Below are 19,185 nucleotides of genomic sequence, written 5' to 3' on the forward strand. Positions count from 1 at the left end.
ATTGGACATGGGCGTGTCCTGCCTAGAAACTAAGTGGGATACCTAATGACGCCATAGGTACAACTATCTAAAATTAGCAAGGTGATTTCATTCATTGAGATCGAGTGGGGAAAATATCACCACTTGAATCGTCAGTTCTACACTTCTCTTTTCAATCAAGGTATAATGTATATGTATAGTATTAAAAGTGCTAGTGAAAAATGTACTAGTGTTTGATTAGCATCAGATTTTGTCCCACAGCTAAATATGATCCTCTGTTAGTTTAGAAACGCAAAGCATTGTGGGAAATAAAGTTCATGTAACCCGTTACGAAACACGGAAAAGCTTGGTAGGTGATGTTGTCTCATATCTCTGTTTTGTTCAACTCAATTTGTAATAAAACGTCTTTTGTCATGAGCGTGATGTCGTAGAGTAGCAAATCTTTATTTCCTGAGAGTTGCGCTTATGTATGTGACTTGCACTCGTCAGCCATTGGATAATATCCTGAAAGCTGATTGGCTAACATCTTCCACATGTTCCACTGTTTCGTAAACCTTTTGTAATATACTCCCGAATCTCTCGCGGCATCGCTGATGTTGCAGCAGTTTTGAATTCTTGTCTTCATCTTCACTCACCGATAGAACTGCCAGGTAAGGCAATAGAACTACATATGTCGGGTTTTTTTTCATTCCTGCTGTTGTTTCGCTGCATGACAGTCCCTTGGGCAAAAATTAAGATTCATTATGCATGGGCATGTAATTTGGTCTCATTAAAATATAAGTGGGTACTAGCCCAAAATTGTAATGATGTCACGTTAGAGAAATATGACAAAGGGCAAAAAGTATTCCTCCACAGAAAAATAAGTACTCAGAAAAAAAAAACGAGCAAAAAAAACCGCGTAACTCTATGGGGAGTTACTTGATTTATTTTTTTTTTAATCACAGAATGAATGTCAAGTATAAAAAGTATAAAATAGGAATCTGTCTCATCAGAAAATGCTCAACATTCTCCCTGTAAAACAATAATGCATTCAATGTATTGAATAAAATTAAATTTTATTGCATGAACTTTGTTCGTGTACATTCCTGCAACACCACATAGATTCACCAGGCAGAAACAGTATTTCATACTGTATGAAGCAAGGATTTTATTAAACAATAAAAATATGACAATATTATGCGGGAGTTGACTATCTCCATAGCTAATTAATATTTTTGCATTTGAGTATCCTACTGAAAATTCTATCAAAATGTTGATTATTTGAATAAATTCTATTTTTGTTTGGTTATAGAGCCATTTTGAATATCCATCGATCCATTTTCTTAGCCACTTGTATCCTCACAAGGGTTGCGGGAGTGCTGGATCCACCAAGGGGCAATTTAGAGTCTCCAATTAATGTTGCATGTTTTTGGAATGTGGGAGGAAACCGGAGTGCCTGAAGGAAACCACGCAGGCACGGGGAGAACATGCAAACTCCACATAGGTGGGGCCTGGGATTGAGAACTATGTCACTATGTGTATACTTTAATAAGGGGGGGAAGAGAACTGAAATGATGTTAGCAAATGGCTCCAAAGAGTGAAAATTTGAAGCGGGTCGGAATCCTTTCCATACCCACTGTATTGCCTTCATCTTTCGTCACTAAAACCCATTTTCTGTTTGGGTACATGATGATGATTCATTTTACTGTTATTTCTCTCTGGCCACATTTTTCACCTGTTTGACTCAAGGTTTTGACACTTACAGATCATCAGATGGGTTGTAACACACACAATGACTGCACTGAGGAAAAAGAGGACTGTATGTACCGTTATGGCTATGTTATACTGTCCTTATCATAGTAAAAAAAAAAAAAAAAGCCACAAATTTGACAATACTCATGATAATAAGGGCAAACTTTATGTTTTGTTATGTACGCACTCCGTGAACTTTAAGAGAGAAAGGTCCGTGTTACAACAAACAGGTGCTTGTTTTGCATTCCACTATGAAATACGACCACACTATCAACTGCTCTATCTTCTCAATTCTCTCTTCCCGCTTCTTAACTGAATGCTTCACTTCCGCATTCACACATCGGTGACATGAGCACGTTGTGTCATGTCACTGCTTGGTTTAGTCTTCATGTCCTTACCCACCTGCGGTAAACCCAAGTTGCAGTTTTGCTTTTCAATGTATGTTTTGACATGCAAAATACAAACTTTGACCTGCAAAGTGTGATGCAAGATAGCTTGGAAAGTTTCTTTCGGCTTGTCCCGGTAGGGGTCGCCACAGCGTGACATCTCAGATGAACGATCATCATATTCGTTTGCCACAGTTTTTACGCCTGATGCCCTTCCTGACGCAACCCCTATCGGGGTACGAGTGTAATGGTCAAACATCAATAATGCGCACAATACATAGGTATGGGGGGAATTTTAAACAAATCATTTACATTTTTCACATTTGTTAAACGTATGTCACCATATTGAGGTTGTTTAAAGCTGTAAGCTTTTATTCGAATATGCCACCGTCACCTAGAGGTTATGAAAAAGTGTAGCCTACACTTTCATTCGAATATGATAGGGGTACATATAACTGCATATATGCACGGTTATTCTCATAAGTATACATAACCAGACACAATTTTCAGAACTATTGTTTTTTTTTAAACGTAACTGATGACTGAATAATGGTCATGATTAAGTTCTCTATGGTTATCTTTTGTTTAATGATAATGCTTTTCTGAAACGCTTAATTTGAATCCAATTACAGGAAAATCAAGCATGTTTTGCCTGGTCATTCATGTTTTTTTTTTGAATTGTACACCTCTTACAAATTCTGCCTGGGTGCTCAAATATATGAACAGAATTGTGTTTTCTCATTTACTAAATGAAGGTAGGGCTGTAAATTTCAAGGTAAGAGCCAGTAAAAAGAAAGCAGTATGTGTTCAAAGCAAGTGGTTAACTTTAGGATAATCCATGCATCCATTTTCCAAGCCGCTTATCCTCACGAGGGTTGTGGGAGTGCTGGAGCCTATCCCAGCTAACTTCAGCAAAAGGCAGAATACTGCGCCAGTCAGTCGCATGGCACGTACCAACATCATCAGTGAGGGAGACTCAGTCCCAGGTTGCCCGCACTAAAGTATAATACATAATAGAGTACATATAGATAGCAGCATTTTCCAAAATTTTGAGGTCAACTTTCGAGGTTCGTATTATACATGGGTTAACATTATAGATGAAAAATTAGGAATGAGCCTTGCACACATACATCGTTTAGCAATGTTGTACTTATGTGGATGTGGATTCACCATGGTTATGCATCCCTGATCATATTTGTGCAGCTAAGAAGTGGGTCACATGTCAAACAAGATCCCCGCTCAAATCTCTTCCCTCTTATTTAATCTTATCTAATGATCACGTGCAATATAATTCATAAACAATATTTGTTTTCTTTGTCTCACTAGGATTCGGAAATGAAGGTTACAGGACTGTTGGTCCTCCTGATCGGACTGTGGAAACAATCCGACTCTCAGCCGAATCAACCACTGTTCCAGGAAGTTACACAGACCGTCCTTCTTCCTGACAGCCTCCACAATCCAACACAACTGAACTATGGAATGGCAGTAACAGATGTGGATGGTGATGGCGATCTTGAAGTGGTCGTGGCCGGGTAAGCGAAGGGGGCTCGAAACCGAAAGGCAGAATGCTGAATAATGAAAATGTGTCTGTGTCTGGATTCTTCACATTTCTTATTCTACCTTCAGATACAACGGCCCTAACCTGGTGTTGAAATATGACCGCACTCAGAATAAACTGGTAAACATCGCTGTGGATGACAGTACCTCACCTTACTACGCGCTGAGGGATGTACCTGGTAACGCAATCGGTGTCACAGCCTGTGATGTGGATGGAGATGGACGGGAGGAAATTTACTTCCTCAACACAAATAATGCCTACTCTGGTAATTATTAGACATCTGTTCATCCATTTTGTATCGGGGTTGTCTTCGTTATTGTGGTGGGTGAGGTGTGGCCTAAGACATCGGACTTTTGGGTAAAAGACGGGGTACACACCGGACTGTTTGCCACCCAATACCACGACACATCCAGAATTATTCACACGTATGGACAATTTAGAATAGGGGTTGTCAAATTTTTGTGCTGGAGGGCCACATTATAAAAATGATGGATTAGTTCATTTCTACATCAGGTACAAAAAAAAAATACAGCTAAAATTTGGGTGTAGTGTATTAAAATGTATTTTTATAAAATCATTCAATTTCATGTGTAGATTAGGTACAAAAAAATACGTAACTAAAATTTGGGTGTAGTGTAATTAAAATGTATTTTAATAAAATCTTTCAAGTTTTATATTATAGTGTTTAAAATTCATTTATTTTTATGTGTTAAAAATATTTAATAAAATAAATTGAAGTGGCCCATTCACACAATTTTTCCCCTTGGATTTTGAGGCTTCAATTAACCTAATATAACGTGTCTGATGTGCTATTATGATTACAGTATGCAAAAAAAAAAAAATTATGTTAAATGATATTGCAGGACGGGCCACTTACTTCGACAAGCTCTTCAAGTTCCGTAACGGTCGTTTTGAGGATCTGCTCAGCGATGAGGTCAACGTGCGGCGTGGCGTCGCCAACCGCATGGCGGGACGATCTGTGGCATGCGTTGACAGAAAGGTTAGTGACCCTCCACATCCCACCTTTCTTCCTGACGTTTCAGGACTTCCTTTCAAACCACGGCTGCCTCTCACGTTTCTTTAGGGAACAGGCCGCTACGCAGTCTACGTGGCAAACTACGCCAGTGGCAACATCGGGCCCCACGCGCTGCTTGAGATGGACGTGGCTGCCAGTGATGTACCAAATGGCATTATCGCGCTGTCTGATGTTGCTGCCACAGCTGGCGTAAACAAGCTCACAGGTCTGAAAATGAACGTGTGGTGTTTTTCACTCCGGAGTGCGAGAGAATTTTTATTTTCAGTTTCCTTTTGACGCAGGTGGACGTGGGGTTGTGGTTGGGCCCATCGTCAGTGATACAAAGTCTGATGTTTTCTGTGACAATGAAAGAGGACCCAACTTCCTGTTCATGAACAATGGAGATGGAACTTTTGTTGACATTGCCGGGCGGGCAGGTGAGAACAACAGAAAGCAAGGTTGTCTTTGAGAGGAACTTAATTTCGTCTTCATAGTGACAGATCCATAAGCAGCAGAGTTAACCTGTGAAGAGTTTGCACGTTCAACCATGCAGACTTCAGTTTTCTCAAAGTAAAACGTCTTCTCACATTCTAAAAACATACATGTTAGTTCATTGAAGACTCTAAATTGTTACCTGTGTGAGTGTGAATAGTTTTGTCTAAATCTGCCCTGCAGGCGGTTGGCAACCAGTCCAGGTTTTACCCCACCTTTCGCCCAGTCATCTGAAATAGGCACAAGGTCACCCACAATCGAAATAAGGACAATCAGTATTGAAAATTGACTGATGGATAGATGCATGCACAGACGGATGGACCCCTGAGGATTAAGAACAATTAAAGAAATCTGATGAATAAATTATAGCTGAACTCTTTGTTTACCCATAAAGGCGTAGAGGACCAATCCCAACATGGTCGAGGAGTAGCACTAGCTGATTTCAACGGCGATTTAAAGACAGACATTGTCTACGGCAACTGGAACGGCCCCCACAGGCTTTACCTACAGGGTAGCAACTCGAATTTCAGGGTGAGTAAGGAGCATAACACAGTGGGGTAGGTCAGAAGTCCAAAAAGTGCTAAGCCTGGCAATGTCCTCTTTGCAGAATATTGCGACTGCAGGTTTTGCATCCCCTTCCCCGATTCGCACAGTTATTGCAGCTGATTTTGACAATGACAAGCAACTTGAGGTGTTTTTCAACAATATTGCCTACAGAGGCAACTCTCCCAACAGGCTCTTCCGGTGAGTAAAAGATTAAAAAAAAGAACTATCCTACATTTTGCAATGAACTGTCCAAAGTAGTTGATTTCAGTTATGATGGTACCTGAAAGGCGGCACGGTGGGCAACTGGTTCTCAGATCGGCCTCACAGTTCTGAGGACTGGGGTTCAAATCCCATCCTTTGCTGTTTGGAGTTTACATGTTCCCCCCATGACTGCGTGGGTTTTCCCTGGGTGCACGTGTTTCCTCCCAGTTCCCAAAAATATGCACTGTAGGTTGATTGAAGGCTCTAATTTGCTCGTAGGTGTGACTGTGAATGGTTCTTTGTTTATTATTTGGCTAGTGACCAGTTCAGGTGGGCCCAGCTTCTCGCCCAAAGATAGCTGGGATAGGCTCCAGCATGTCCGCAACCCTCGTGAGGACAAGGGGTACAGAAAATGGATGGGTGAATTGATGCTGCCTGAATTGATACGGTGATAATTTTATATATGCAGTTTGCAACTGAGGAAGGGAAACTTGAGAAGAACACTTTAGAAGTTAAAAAAAACATTGTTTTTCTCAGTATTCGTGACTCCCTCACATATTCCAAAAAACTGCTTGTTAGGTCAAAGGTGGAGGGTGGGGAAAGGTTGACGTATGGGCCCTGTGTGGAGCCAGCATGCCAGCAACACGTTTCACTTAATCTGACCCAAAAAATGCACTTGACTTTGTTTTACACCATAATTACCTGAAAAATCTAAAACTAGTCACTGATGGCGTAGTGGTACACACGCCTGCGTTTGGTGCGGGGAGCTTGGAATCGGTTCCCGCTCAGTGATGGTGTCAATATCTGCCCTGCGACTGACTGGCGCCCAGTTCAGGGTGTTGTCCGCCTTTCGCCTGAAGCTAGCTGGGATAGGCTCCAGCTTTCCCGCAACCCTTGTGAGGATAGGCGGCTTGGACAATCTAAAACTAAAGATACATAGATAGACAAAATGAAGAGTATCGACTAACAATTAATTCAGGAGATTTAAGTCATGAAGTGAGAGTACACACTGAAATGTAATTTAAAACTGCCATGCAACAAGTGTTATGACATGAGAAAACAAAAACATTTATGACGTTTTTGTGGGAAGCAAAAGGTAACACACATGGTTATCAACTGACAGTGAATAAAAAATGTCTGGTTATCAGCAATATTTTCAATATTTTATGCAGGTGAATCAGTTCTTTTCAGTCGGAAGTAACAATACCATTCAATGCCATATCACTATTATCCTCCCCCCCACTCCACTGTGTGTGTTTGCAGAGTTTCGAGGAGACCTAATGCTGACCCTTTCATCGAAGAGCTGAATGTGGGAGACGCTGCAGAGCCTCAAGGCAGGGGAACAGGTCGGAACACAATCTTGCCAGGCCACGTGCAGTATTTTTTGCCATATTGGTGCTAGTATCCTCCTGTCTGACTAGCTGAGATTTGCAGTGTCGCTGCTTAACACAAATGCAGCGAGGTTGTTGTCTAGGTCAGCACTCTGAATGCTCTTTACCTTTTTTCAACAGGCGGCACTGTGACAGATATGGATGGAGACGGACAGTTGGACCTTCTCCTGGCACACGGAGAGAGCACAGCGCAACCAATCTCCGTCTTCAAAGTCGGACAGGTGCACGGCGTCTTTGGCTTGTGATTGGCTCACCGGCTCCGTCATTATACTAACCCTCTCCACTGCGTTTGTCAGGGCTCGACAAATAAGTGGCTTCGAGTCATTCCTCGCACCCAGTTTGGCTCGTACGCACGAGGCGCTAAGGTAACAGTCTTCACCAAGACGAGTGGAGCTCACATGCGCATCATTGACGGAGGATCTGGGTACCTGTGCGAGATGGAACCCGTGGCCCACTTTGGATTAGGTAACTATGCTGTGACATTTTAATAGAGGTGTCAAACTCAAGACCCACGGAAGCAAATCATGTGCATTGATTTCATGTTTCTTGCTAAATAGCAAAATTGCAACTTCTTTCAACTTTAAGTAACGACCGTTTGAAGCTTTTATTGTCACCATTCCTCCTTTTTAGAATAAGTCTGTTTATAGTTGCACGGTTTGTAATAGATTCTGAATTAAAAACTATCCATCCATTCATTTTCTTATTTTTTATTTCCATTTCCTTTGGTACTCTTTAAGGGTAGATTTAATGTCAAATATAGCTGAAATGTGACCAAAATTACTTGGGAGGTTGAGTACTTGCCTCACTGTGTCAAAATACTCCCAAATGCTTGAATCAGTTAACAGCCTTTTTGCAATAGTGCCAACAAACAACCAAGCTGTCATTGACCTGCTTTGCAGTCCGCCAAAAAGCTGTTAATGTTTTGGAAATGCCGTTAAACCTGTCAATTGTGCATGAATTGGCTCCTATTCTCATGTGTGACATTGCGCTGATGATTTTTAGGAAAGGATGATGTTTCTGTACTGGAGGTGTCATGGCCTGATGGTAGCTTCATCACGCGTATCCTTCAGCCCAGCGAGATGAAATCCGTGGTGGAAGTACCGTTTCCCAGGGACAGCGAAATGTCCATGCTTGACAGTAACGCGGAGGTATGCATCCCTCTTTCCAATTCTGTGTCTCGCTTCAAAATGTAAATACTTCTGTTGTGTTTTCCAGTGTGGTCGAGGCTTTACTGTGAGGAACGGCCGCTGCACAGGTAAGCCTATATTTCAAAGTTCAATGAAGCTATTAAGACAGGTTTGTCTTTAATTTTATTTTATGTTAATGTTTCAACAGGCATCTGAGGACAATTTCATCTAATGCAACTTCAGAAAAAAAGCTATTATTTTTCAAACATTGCTTTGCTGAGCCTTGTATTATTTCCTTAGTCTGAGTATAATAGTAATCATAATTAGGTTTTTTTGTTTGTTTTTCTATTGCACTTTAAACCCTCACATATCACTAAAAATGCTTATTGATGCCTTACGTACATTATGTCATTTCAAACTCCTAAAATAAAATGTTTACAATCAACCTACCGAATGATTGTCATTTCCAGATTGAACATCCTTATTAGCTTTCGTGATAACTGAGACAGACGGCTCGTGTTGGCCTTACCTGATATTTACCTCCTCCCGTGTTTTCTTGCTGTACTCTCCATCTCATTGTAGCACCAGCCTCATTTTCCAGCATCCACTCCACATCTAGCTCCGGGTTGACGGTCTCCAGTTTTCAGGTGGTTTTCTTACTGTTCTACTTGCAGATCTGTGAGGTCTGCAGTTTTTAATGCAATAATACAGTAAGATATTTTTTCAGCTCTGCATGTTTGGGTTGATCAGCTGAGAGGTTGTCTCATGATGCAGTCGTATAGTTTTATTAGCATGTTCTCTTGAAGCATGACCAGGTATATATGCATCAAAGTCAACTCGGTGTGTCAAAGTTCTACCATCGTGAACAAGCTACGGAAAGGCAAGACTGTGTTCATTTGGCTCAAATGTTAATTATATCAACAGTACGTCTTGGGGTAAAAGGAGTACCGATCGCACACAAAAACATCAGTATCAGGGAAAGTAGTGTCAAATGTGTTTTTTATTTGTCCTACATAATTTTAAAAATGTAATTTCTTATTTGTGGCATGGTGGTGGAGTTGTAAAGTGTTTGCTTCACAGTTCTGAGGTCCAGGGTTCGATCTCGGCCCAACCTGTGTGGAGTTTGCATGTTCTCCCCGTGCCTGCGTGGGTTTTCCTCGGGTGCTCCGGTTTCCTCCCTCATCCCCAAAAACATGCAACATAAATTGGACACTCCAAATTGCCCCTAGGTGTGATTGTGAGTGCAACTGTTGTCTGTCTCTATTTTCCCTCCGATTGGCTGGCAACCAGTGCAGGGTGTACCCCGCCTCCTGCCCGTTGAATGCTGGGATCGGCTCCAGCAGTCCCGCAACCCTTGTGAGGATAAGCGGTGAAGAAGATGGATGGATGGATCATTTCTTATTCATTTTCCATTTTCTCCACCAACTTCAGGGGAAAATATTGGGTGAGTTCTCTACTCAAAATTCCAGTCAACTATTGAAATGTTTGATTACAATTCAGTCAATTTATCAAACTTACAATTGAGTGCTAAGTGAACAAGTAAAACTGTTAAGTAACAGGTTTTGACATTCTTGAAGTGTCAAACACTTAAAAATGAAAGGAAATTTTCGGTCATTAAACTGCAGAAAAGAGGAGCTTCAGGGGCATCAATGACAAGTGGCTGAGATTGTGGCCTGTCACTGTGATGATTGAACAAATCTATATACTGTATGTGCTTTTTTTTTTTTTAAATAGGTTTCTAAACGAAATGACTGGTTTGTTGGCTTAACAGAACAACAATAAAAGCATTTGGATGCATCTGTGATTAAATTCTTATTTTATTGGACAGCAGTCATAACACTTCATTGGCATGTGTATCAAACAAAAAGCTGCACCAAAGTTAACGTTTGCACAAAATTAGACATTCACTTCAATGAGTCTGTTTTTGGCAAATATTTGTCTTTGGGGGTTTGGTCAGATAACTTGTGCATTCTGAATGTGGAATTCAATACTTTGAAGATTCAGGAAGACGATTTGACGAGTACTTTGTCTCACATGCTCATCTTTGCTACGTCCTTGCATACATCAAATTTTGGAAGAGTTGGTATCGATCAGAAAAATTTTGTTTTTAAACATTTAGTAAAATATACCTACGCTTTGTGTGTGGAAAATGGAAGACTTGCTACACTACATTCACCTGCTACAAAACAATATGATGCGGTGTCTTGATCTGGACTTGATTTTGATCTATAGTGTCAAGATCTGGGTTAAGGTAGGTGACTCATGCCCTTCTGTAATATTTATACAAACACCTATATCATTGAACAATGCCAAAGCTACATATATAATATTTAAAAGCTAGTGTTGGTGTGCCTGGTTAGTGCTAGTAAGTGTAAGCCTACTTCCTGGTAGGTCCGATTTGGTTGAGGTAAAAGGATTGCGGGATGAACGCATCTACTCAAAAGCATCCTGCCTACCAGATGACAGACACATCACCAATGGTCCAGTCACACCAAGAAATACCCGCAAAATGTTTTTGTTCATCGGGTGCGTTGCAATAAATGACTGAAGTGCATATTTTACATGTTCACAATGCCTGATAAATAATGTAATACAGCTGAGGAGTAACAGGCCGTTCTTAGGTAACATCTTGTGGATCCTTTCACGAGAGCAATGAACACAGGGGTCGGAGCGGTTCAAATGTCCAAAGTTGTTCTCAAGGGTTGCGAGTGATCGGGGGGGGGGGGGGGCATTGTCTTGCCAGGGGTACCCGGTCATCGAGCTGTGCTGCTGGACACAGAGCTGCTCCCCGAGCTGCAGCCGCTGGACCCCCTGTCTTCATAGATGGAAATCTCAATCTGTAGAAAGCGTTAGGGACTGAGAGCGTGTCACAAGCATCTGCTTATACTAAAAAGTAATCCTTCCAGTTGTTGTATACATGAACACTGAGGAAGGATACGACACGCATTCCCCTCTCTATGGGATCAGTAATGAGCAGACCCCTGGGAGCATAGATCTTTTCATTCTGCTCCTGAATGTACTTCCCAATCTTCTTCAACACCTGACACACAAAGCAGAGCACAAGTTTATACACCTACCACATAGAAAGAAGGATCACACACTGTAAGATGTTGTTAAGTTAATCATTTTGAGGGTGTGTTGGATTGTTCCATTCACGCCAAAACATCACTAAGAGTGAAAAGTGGAAGAAATGGAATTATTTGCTTTTCACCAAAATATAATGAGTTCTTCTTTGGCCCCTTTAGAGGTTTTTCATTTATGTCTTTTTCCCCCTCAGCAAAATAATTAAATAAAATAGAAACAGGTGGTCCACCAAGGTAGTTTTAATTTCCGGTCATTGCGTAGTGGTCACACACTTGAAAAAAAACAAAAAGGCAAACTGAGAGACAGACTTTTACCAGTCTGAAACATTCACTGGGCTGATGATGACACATTTTAAATTTCTGCCAGAACTAATTTGCTTTAATAATAAAAACTCTGACCCTGTACACACATGCTATACAGGTAGAGTATTGTGTTGAAAGTGGAGAAGAGAGGGCAGACACTGCCATTGACAGAACTCCTGCCGAGGCCTTGACGGGGCTCTCTGAGCGACTGAAAGTATTGACGAGTTCACTTCCTGTCGGACAGTCACATTTTCAACTTTCACCTTCTCGTAGCGCGTCTCCATGCAGAGGAAGATAAGATATGCTGTGACGCAGGCCAGACAGCCTTCCAGGTAGGACTGGCCTCCAATCTTTTCTGCTTCTGCGTAGTAGTTATTGAGGGTCTTGACGGTGTCCTCAAATAGAGTTCTCTCAATCTGCACACACGAATTGATGGATGAATTGCAGGGCTGGTTAAACACCAAATACTGTATTGTACAAAGCAAAACTAAAGTGAGACCATAGCATGTAACGTGCGTGACTTCACATGCTCTCACCCTGCTCTCCAGCTCCGAGGGGAACTTTGACTGGAACTTGCAGGTGGTTCCCTCAGTGTAGTCTCTCTGGATGAAGACTTTATTGGCCAGGGACGCACTGTGCCTCAACTCCTGTAGGTTGTGGAACTTGGGAGAAGAGAGCAGGTGTGCCCATGACAAGGAGTAATATTGTTTCATTCACATTGAGGAAGTAACAGCTCACCTCGGAAGATTTAAAATTTGGGCAACACTATCATGTCTATGCCTGGGATAGTGGGTTGTGATTTTATTTATTCAGTAAATAACGAATTATTGGTACAACTACTTGATATGCCAACACCGTAAACACAGCCGTCACCATCTTTGACATGACGTGTTATTTATTGTGTGCTTTGGATGGGTCAGTTCAATTTCACATCCCCTTTTATTCTCCATACTTTTCCTTACCATCATCCCAATTCACATTGGTTTCCTCTGCCCAAAGATTTTTTTTAGCTGACTTTTTATTGCTTTTCATTAATGTTACAAATGTTTGTGAGTTCAAAAGGACTATCTCTTTTTAGGAAAGCGTCAAACTAGACTGGCCATGTCTAGTAATTGAAAACGTCAATAGTTTTTATAGCACAATCCTGCAGATTTATCAAGATGTTACTTCAAGAAGAATCAGCTTTGTCACCAGCAAGCAGAGTTTATTTCCTAAAAGGAACACAATCTATTGACACTCCCCCCCAAAACAAAAATCATTTCTGAGAGACATTTTGATATTTACATAATTTAAGCATTTTTATAGATGTGGTGATCATGTTCATGCGCAATTTATTAATGTGCTCTGAGTTACCCCTTGAACACAAAAGCATGATCTAAAAAAAACAAAAAATAATATTGAGAGGTTATTTTTGAACAATACATTTTCTTTATTGCTCTTCAGTTCTATAAAAATGGGTGGCGACTTTGCAAAATGGGAAATTGTGGGCGTGAAGGGGGCACCATTAAAGAACCACTCATTTAAAATAACTTTTAAACTATTATTTTTTCAGTTTGCACCAGCTTCTTTTGGTTCAATGAAAACAAAAGGATTGTATTGAAAGGAAAGGTGCATTAACCATACACAATATAACATAACCACAATATCAGAATCAACTTTAATGGCCAAGTGTGTAAAATCACACGAGGAATTTTTGTCCGGCAGTCGATGCTTGGCCTGGTACAACATTCAGAACAAAGAACAAGGAACAACATAGCAACAAGAACAAAGAACAAGAGACATTTCTGTTTATAGGAATTATTCTTTATAAGATGTGCAAGATGTAAAATCTATATAGATAGGTGTGTTAACAATGTCATTAGTGGAAAGGGAGCAGTTTAAAGTGACGAATCGTGTGGTCTACAAAATATTAAAAAAAAAATTGTACATATATATATATATATATATATATATATATATATATATATAATGTCATTGTCATTATCCAAGCCACTTATTCTCACAAGGGTTGTGGGAACGCTGGAACCTGTCCCAGCTAGCTTCGGGCGAAAGGTGGACTACACTCCCTGAACTGGTCACCAGTCAGTCACAGGGTAGATATTGACACCATCACTGAGCAGGAATTGATCCCACACTGCCCACACCAATGGCAGGTGTGTGTACCACTACACCATCAGTGACTCATTTTGTGTACATATATACAAATATGTAAAACCACGTCCCACCATTCCACCGGATCAGACAGTAAACAATATGTATTTCTAGACACATGTACCATGACACTTGCCCTTGAGGGACGGAGTGTTGTTCTTCAACATGATCTTTCAAACTGGTCCCTGGAGAAAGATGCTTCTGCTTCTCTCTGATTTCATTGGTTCAGTAGTACTGTGTGCAAATAGGAGCTGTTGTTTTGGTCTTGTAACATCTCATAGGATGTTATAGGAGAGGCAGGCAGAGTGATCATCCATTTGTGCTCTGCAAGCTGCTGGAGAGAAGCCCAACGTTCGATACACGATCCTCCTCAACAAACTTTCAGTGTGTCTGTTTTCTCTCTCTCACTCTCTCACTCTCTGTCTCTTTCTCTCTCTCTCTATTTTTCTCTCGGTTCAGAAGAAAGGCCTAAAACACAGGTGTCAAACTCAAGGCCCGGGGGGCGGATCCGGCCCGCCACATGATTTCATGTGGCCCCCAAATCCAAATCTAGAGTGTCAATTTCAATTTTTCTTGTAAAAATTTGTACAAAAATTCCAAATTGTCATGCATCATAAACCGTAGTTGAGATATTCGAAGCATTTTTGTGTTACCAAACACATTTTTTTCTGAACCTATTATCCTCACAAGGGTAGCGAGAGTGCTGGAGCCTATCCCAGCTATTGTTGGGCAGGAGGCGGGGTACACCCCGAACTGGTTGGCAGCCAATCGCAAGGCATATGTATGGAGACAGACAACAGTGGTACTCACAATCACACCTAGGGGCAATTTAGAGTGTTATGTTATGAAAGTTATTAATGTTGCATGTTTTGGGGATGTGGGAGGAAACCGGAGCGCCCGGAGAAGACCCACGGGTTCTGAAAAGTTGCCATTATGGAGGTGAGGGGAATCCACGCGAAAGCGAAAATATATCAAAGATGAGTACCACTTTGTAGTTTAGTACACTAGTCAACAGCGGCAAAGCAACAAATTTGGTCTCCAGTTCTATCGCTGATGTCACAGCAAAAAATGGTGGCATGGATGTAAAAGAGCCAAACCCAGGGTAATTTGTTGTTTTAGCAATTGCTCTAAAACACATTATTATAGGAAACGACTGCCAGTTTCATTTTCTCGAGCAAAAAATAAAGAGAAATTGCTGTGAAATATAGACCATCTGGACGCCATAGGTCCTGTGAATATTCTTCCAATAGCTGGCAGAAGGTACACAATTAACGTGTATATTCACTTTTTGTGACATTATCCGGCGAATTTTTTCTTATGCAAAATATATTGAATGTGCCGTGACTCAAAAGGTTGGTAGACACTGTTCTTTGTTTATTTTATTTTTTTAATTAGAATTCTCCTAAAGAAAAGAAGTGGTTCTGTTTTTGGCCTCTGTCCGTGGTGCTGAACGCCTCGGACAGAGGTGTGCGTGGATCTCCTTTTGGGACCAAATCATCGGATTAATTAGGACGTTCAAACCAGTAAAAGCACAACTGTTTCACATCGAGGATTAATACGACGATCAATGCCCGCGTCTATTTGCCACATTTGAGTAACGTGGCTGTTTTACAACGGATGTTTGGAAGGAGTTAAAAAAAAAAATCAACATTTGGGCGAAACTAGCTAAGAAGAAGATGCCCTCGCGTGTCCTGGTTCCACTGACACCGTATAGCCGATGCTTTCAACCGAGTCCAGTCGAGATACCATCAAACAACCTATTTTATTTTCCACAACTACTAGTGACGGCGGTTATGCACATTCAAAAAAGAGAGCATTGTGCCAGTCTTACCTCAGTCGCCATGTTGCTGTTGAGGTCCCCGCGTGCGCTGATAACTGACACGGGACAGATTAAATGATGGGGGAGGGGCTAGCCTGCTGCAGGACAGGATTTAGCTCTATTGTATATGCTTTTACTTATCTAGAGAATCATTTCATCCGAGTCACTTTCAGCTCACACAGTGTTTTGTTTTGAGGAGCTCGGTTGTCATTGTTAAGATGGTCATATATATATTGAGATGGCAGTAATAATAATAATAATAATAATAATAATAATAATAATGGGCAGCACAATGTCGCAGCTCTAGAGCGTTGGCCTCACAGTTCTGTGGACCTGGGTTCAAATCCCAGCCTCCCTCTGTGTGGAGTTTACATGTTCTCCCCATGCCTGCCTGAGATTTCTCCGGGCACTCTGGTTTCCTCCCACATCCCAAAATATGCATTAATTGGACACTCTAAATTGCCCCTAGGTGTGATTGTGAGTGCGGCTGTTTGTCTCCATTTGCCCTGCGATTGGCCGGCAACCAGTTCAGGGCGTACCCCGTCTCCTGCTCGTTGACAGCCGGGATAGGCTCCAGCACTCCTGCGACCCTGGTGAGTATAAGTGGGTAAAATGGATGGATGGAAAATAAAAACAAGGACATGGGAAAGGGTGATCCTACATGGGGACGGGATGGGTGGGACTATTTTATTACCAAAACAAATTTTATCTTACATACATAGTGGATGCATTTTAAAATGTGTATGTAAAGATTGCCTCATTCCTTGTAGTTGCGTTTTTGTTTTTTTCTTTTTAGTTCTGCTTTTAGTTTTCGTTCTGTGCTTCTTGCAGGTATCTGGACAGTCTGCCCCTTTGTTGACAAGGAAAGGGGGGGGGGGGGACAGCAATACCACATCGTCGCCAGTAGAAGGCAACACCCGATTAAAACGTTTCCCAGTCTGGCAGAAAAGAAGCAGAAAGTGCCGGAGAAGAAGAGGAGCAGGAAGACAACATTGCTACATCGGCTAGCTTGCGAGATCAAATTGTGTTTGTAGGGTTTTATCATGAATAACGTAGACCACCTGTTGTTAGTGCGGTTTAGTAAATTGCCGTTGGAAGAACAGTTGCAAATAAAACGTTTAGGGCCGCACAGGCCCGAAGACTTTGTCCTGCTTCAGCAAGGAGATATGGTGACCCGCACCTTCAAAAAAGACTGGTTTGAAAAGAAGAAATGGCTAACCGCAAGCACGACCAAACGTGCGCTTTTCTGTTTTCCCTGCCTTCTTTTCGGGGGGTTAGACTCTGTTTGGTCATCGATCGGGTTCAAAGACATTAAACATCTGTCTGAAAGAACGGCGAAGCACGAAAGCTCCTCGTCTCACCTGAGATGTGCCATGAATTTGGGTTTACTTGGGATGCCCCCTGTGCAGACCCACATGGATGAGGCTGATCGGCTTGCCGTCGAGGAGCACAACAGACTAACTGAGGAGAATCGGTATGTTCTGGACAGACTTATTACTTGCGTTAAGCTCTGTGGCAAGTGCGAAATTGATTTGCACGGTCACGACGACACGCTCAACGCAGCTGTCTTTAGCACCATATTTGAGACCATGTGCGAGGGAGACACACGGCTCAAAAGACACTACAATGCGCAGCCTTTTTTTAAGTTGGCTTTAAGCACCATCCAGGACGAGCTCCTGGATTGCATGTATGAGGTCTACAGGGAGGAAGTGGACAAACAGTTGCAACAGACCCAATTTGTTGGTGTCCAGGTACATGAAATTACTCATATGTCGTGCAATTCTCAGATGGCCATCGTGTTGAGATACGTGGTTGACAACTCTCTTACTGAGCGATTCCTCGAGCTAGTCGAAGTCACGGATAAAACTGCCTTCGGCCTTTCCGACGCCGTCCAACAGGTCCTCGAGCCCTTGCGGCTGACTGAGAAACTCGTAGCACAAACCTATGATGGAGCTGCCATGTTGAGCGATGGTGAAGGTAGCGTGCAAACACTGATGAGTTTAAGATACCCCAACGCAGTGTTTGTGCATTGCTACTCCCACCAGTTAAATGCTGTCCTGCAGCAAGCATGTGCGTCTAGAATCCCTGAGCTAAAGGTGTTTTTTGCTGATTTGACTGGCTTTGCAACTTTCTTCACCTCACCCAGTAGAGCAGCAGCCCTGGTGCAGGTATCATACAACAACGTCCAGCGCCCACGGTGGAACTTTCAAAGCAGGACCATTAATGCTGTATGGGACAGCCAGGATGGCATACTGGAGTGTTTGGAGAGTATTCGCAGCCAGCCAGGATGGGACAGTGTGAGCATCAGCGAGGCATACGGCCTATCCGTGCACTTGAGAGACCCCAAGTTTCTCCAGCTCCTCCATTTCTTTGCAGAAGTCATGCCAGAAGTGGATGTCCTACAGAACATTCTGCAGAACCGAGAGATTGACGGTTCGGTCGTTAGATGCGCCGTGGAGAACTTCATCGCTAACGTGAAGGAGGTGAGACAGAGGACTGATGTGATTGCCGACCAAGCTGGCGAGGGCGAAGTTAAGCGCAGGAAAACCAACACGGCTGAAGTGATGAAGGAGGCCTGTGACACCATGATTGCGCAAGTCGAGGAGAGGTTCTCCAACAGTGACTATCTCATCGCAGGACAGCTCGTGGACTGCTCCCTTTTCCCAAAATTTGCAGCATCATTCCCATCTGCCCAACTCAACTGTGCCATCAAGCTGTGGCCTTCAGCTCTTAAAAACAAGGAAAAGTTACAGAGTGAACTGAATATTCTCTACCAACACAATCAGCTGTATGCGGGGAAATCTGCACTTTCTCTCCTCCAGACTCTGAGTGAAACCGGGCTGGAAGAGATCTTGTCCGAAACATGGACTCTGTTAAACATCTTCCTCGCAACTCCCATGGCGTTTCCTGAGCCTGACAGGAACATTTCCTCAATGGAAAGGATCAACACATTTGCACGAAATTCACTCGGAAAAGAGCGATTTAATGCTCTTTGCATGCTTTCCAATGAAAACCAATTTATCCAGGGGCTGGTGGATTTCAACAGGAAAGTCATGGACAAGTTTGCACGCGCAAACCGCCATCACATTTCATTCCTATTTAAGTGCATGATGTAACTTTTTTTTGGGGGGGGGGGAATCTGTGCATAAAAATTGGGATGAATGTACAATAACGGGGTGAGCCTTCTGTAAATGTTAGATATGTACATGAATTGTGGGAACGGTGGTGACGTTCAGCAACATGGACAAGGCTTACACTTGCCATTTGAAATCTTTTATGATTTGCGGCTTCTTTTTAAAGTGGACATTTTTCATCTTAATTACACACGTTCAGATGTATGGTTTAGAATGCATGGGTTGTTGGACGTTGATAGCTGTAAAATGTTTGCTGCTTTGGCTGTCTC

General features: G+C 42.1%; 2 protein-coding genes across 5 annotated transcripts; one reads left to right on the forward strand and one right to left on the reverse strand.

Moving 5' to 3' along the window:
• The first annotated feature begins 35 nt into the window (after positions 1–35).
• On the forward strand, positions 36–10,095 carry crtac1a (cartilage acidic protein 1a). Of its 4 annotated transcripts, none has more exons than XM_061830530.1 (14): positions 36–160; positions 3,423–3,628; positions 3,723–3,919; positions 4,518–4,654; positions 4,739–4,895; positions 4,972–5,106; positions 5,556–5,692; positions 5,769–5,905; positions 7,172–7,254; positions 7,420–7,520; positions 7,596–7,764; positions 8,302–8,447; positions 8,515–8,554; positions 9,009–10,095. In XM_061830530.1, exons 2-14 carry the CDS (start codon positions 3,432–3,434, stop codon positions 9,122–9,124), a joined length of 1,752 nt encoding a protein of 583 aa, XP_061686514.1. In that variant the 5' UTR covers positions 36–160; positions 3,423–3,431; the 3' UTR covers positions 9,125–10,095. The 4 variants fall into 4 exon arrangements, with proteins under 4 accessions (XP_061686514.1, XP_061686513.1, XP_061686512.1 ...); XM_061830529.1 differs by lacking the exon at positions 36–160 and adding an exon at positions 222–328; XM_061830528.1 differs by lacking the exon at positions 36–160 and adding an exon at positions 339–629 and having other exon boundaries at positions 9,009–10,094.
• A 199-nt stretch (positions 10,096–10,294) lies between these two features.
• golga7ba (golgin A7 family, member Ba) lies at positions 10,295–15,851 on the reverse strand. The gene is made up of 5 exons (XM_061830701.1): positions 15,795–15,851; positions 12,349–12,474; positions 12,076–12,228; positions 11,365–11,466; positions 10,295–11,263 (listed from the first exon to the last, which is right to left on the reverse strand). Exons 1-5 carry the CDS (start codon positions 15,804–15,806, stop codon positions 11,180–11,182), a joined length of 477 nt encoding a protein of 158 aa, XP_061686685.1. The 5' UTR covers positions 15,807–15,851; the 3' UTR covers positions 10,295–11,179.
• Positions 15,852–19,185: the final 3,334 nt, after the last annotated feature.

Source organism: Syngnathoides biaculeatus, chromosome 9 (assembly GCF_019802595.1).
Source record: "Syngnathoides biaculeatus isolate LvHL_M chromosome 9, ASM1980259v1, whole genome shotgun sequence".
In the NCBI taxonomy this organism is placed as follows: domain Eukaryota; kingdom Metazoa; phylum Chordata; class Actinopteri; order Syngnathiformes; family Syngnathidae; genus Syngnathoides; species Syngnathoides biaculeatus.